Genomic DNA, 2,831 nt, shown 5'->3' with positions numbered 1-2,831 from the left:
TCAATAGCTCTGGGTACTGCCAACTACTACCTTTCTACCTTTTAATTCTGTGATATAATTTATGAGAAAATGGCTTCAGATCTCAGAATTTTACATTGGTTTTACTAAGTTAACTCTCAAAATGCTGGATACTTTATAGTCACCATACTATATACATCCTGCAACCACTCTCCTAAAAGTATTGCCTGTGACACCCTTTATCCCAGTCAGTCAAGACATTTAACCTGTAAATCTCCTCCCCTGAAATGCCATCTCCTCTCCTCTTTACTATTCGAATACTGTGTATTCTTACATATTCAAAATTCTCTATCTGACTCTTTCTGCCTGCATGAATTCCTTAAGGCTGGGATTATCACTTGGATATGCCCCCATAACTTGACTTTCTCTATGAATCTCCTTTTCCTCTTCAAAAATAATACAAATACCAGTGATCCTGTTTTGGCCAGCACAGGGAGAAAAGAAGTCTCTTCACAGAATGCAGTACATAGCAAACTCACTAGCATGCTTAGCTCATCCAAGCCAACATTTGTGAGCTACTGCAATGACATTTTGATGCTATCCAGTTACAACGTTGAGGGAAAACTGCCAGGCAGATCCTTCAGTGCCTAGAATTAGTATAATCCTGAGAAAATAAGAGAGATCCAGAATGAATTTGAGTGAGTTGTATAAAGTTATTCGGGTAAAAGAACTTATGACTTTAAACAAATAGCTAAATCTCATTGCTTCATTTTTCCCTTCTGCTTAATGAAGCTTGTTATTTTTTAAATTTACATATTTTAAATCTGTAAGAAATGTATGTAAGGCAGGAAGACACTGCCTGGCACTTGGTTATAGTCTCAATAAATGGTTGATAATTGAAACTTGGAAGTAAAACTAGGGAGGAATATAAAGAAAAGGGCATTTCAGCTGTTTCAAGACTATAAATGTTACGCTTTCTTTCAATCTAATCTGTCATCACCTAATTTCCCTGAATCCCAGGTTCTTCATCTCTGATTCTTCTTCTCAGGGTCCTCACTTATGAATGATGGATTACAGAAGTTCCTGGTGGCCTAGTGGTTAGGATTCTAGGCTTTTACTGCTGTGGCCCAGGTTCAGTACCTGGCCAGGGAACTGAGATCCCAAAAGCCATGTGAGGCGGCCTATATATATATATATATATATATATATATATATATATATATATATACATACATATATATATATATATGTATATATATATATATATATATATATATATATGGATGATATGGATTAAAAGAGATTGTGTATGTGAAAATAACTTGTATATACCAGATATTCATTAAATGTTATTGAAGTATGAATTAAGCTGCATGAAATCAAAGATAATTAAACAGCTATTTATTTCATTAAAACTCGCTTCATAGAATTATCTAATGTGAATTAATTCTCAATGACAAAACAGTATCATAAAAAATTTGCTCCAATGATGACATTATCAATCTCATCTACTTTTATATTTGAAGTGTTATTAATTAAGAAATACATTTTGGATCTGGTATCATTAAAAACTTGTAATCTGTAAACAATATATGGAGCCTAATTAAATAAATATTTCCTTTTACTTTTGACCACATCTTCTCCCCTGCAGACATGGGCAGAGACAACCAGACTGGAGTCACAGAATTCATTCTCCTGGGACTCTCTGGGCAGTCAGAGCAGGAGGAGGTTCTCTTTGGGCTGTTCTTGTGGATGTACCTGGTCACCCTCATTGGGAACTTTCTCATTGTCTTGGCTATCAGCTGTGACAGTCATCTCCAAACACCCATGTCCTTATTCTTGGCCAACCTCTCCTGTGTCAACATCTGCTTTTCATCAGTCACAATCCCCAAGAAGCTGGTGAATCACATACTGTGAAGCAAGTCTATCTCTTACATGGAATGTACGACCCAGATCTACTTCTTCATCATTTTCATCAACATAGATGGGTTCCTCCTGAGTGTGATGGCCTATGATGATTATACTGCCATCTGTTGCCCACTCCACTACACCATGATCATGAGGCCCAAACTCTGTGTCCTTCTGGTGGCTGCATCTTGGCTCAGTACAAATCTGCATGGTCTCCTACACACTCTTCTTATGGTGCAACTCACATTTTGTTCCAACAATGCTGTGTATAACTTTTTCTGTGACCCTTATCCTATTCTAAAACTCTCTTGTTTGAATACCTTTATCAATGACCTGATGGTATTCACTGTGGGTGAACTGGTATTTATGACACCATTTACATGTATCATCATTTTATATGATTCCATCTTCTCTAATGTACTGAAGTTGCCATCTGCCCATGGAATAAGGAAAGCCCTGTCCACGTGTGGATCCCACCTCACTGTGGTCTCCCTGTTCTATGGGGCAATCCTGGGGGACTATAAGCACCCTTCATCCTCGTACTCAGTGCAAGATGTGGTGACTATTGTCATCTTCACAGTGGTGACTCCTCTCATCAATCTCTTCATCTACAGCTTGAGAAATCATGACATGAAGGGAGCTTTAAGGAAACTAATTTCATATTCTATAATTTAAAACTTTTAGAACTGAGAGGACTCTTGATAGCATACATTTTTTTCATTTTACAGACCAAGAAACTGAGTCCCTATAGGTGTAAATTTACCCATGACTATTCCTGTAATTAATGATATGTGATCATGGTCATGCTTTTAAATATGAGGCTGATAGGTGCTCATAAGTCATAAAACCATTAGTTATGTATAAAAAGGTGTGATTTAAAAACACTTATTTTACAGACAACAAAAATTCAGGAAAAGACAGGATTGGGTCCAGCAACCCTATGAGACAGTGACTACTATATGGTC

At 36.9% G+C, this 2,831-nt stretch overlaps 1 protein-coding gene across 1 annotated transcript; it reads left to right on the top strand.

Moving 5' to 3' along the window:
- Positions 1–1,611: 1,611 nt before the first annotated feature.
- On the top strand, positions 1,612–2,541 carry LOC309805275 (olfactory receptor 1f45-like; the record flags this gene model as incomplete). The annotated part of the gene is given in 2 exon segments (XM_082623207.1): positions 1,612–1,872; positions 1,876–2,541. Coding segments are annotated over 2 exon segments (927 nt in total).
- Between the last annotated feature and the right edge of the window lie 290 nt (positions 2,542–2,831).

This window comes from Mesoplodon mirus (assembly GCF_964341445.2).
Source record: "Mesoplodon mirus genome assembly, chromosome: 5".
In the NCBI taxonomy this organism is placed as follows: Eukaryota; Metazoa; Chordata; class Mammalia; order Artiodactyla; family Ziphiidae; genus Mesoplodon; species Mesoplodon mirus.
This window is presented reverse-complemented; position numbering and strand designations above follow the sequence as displayed.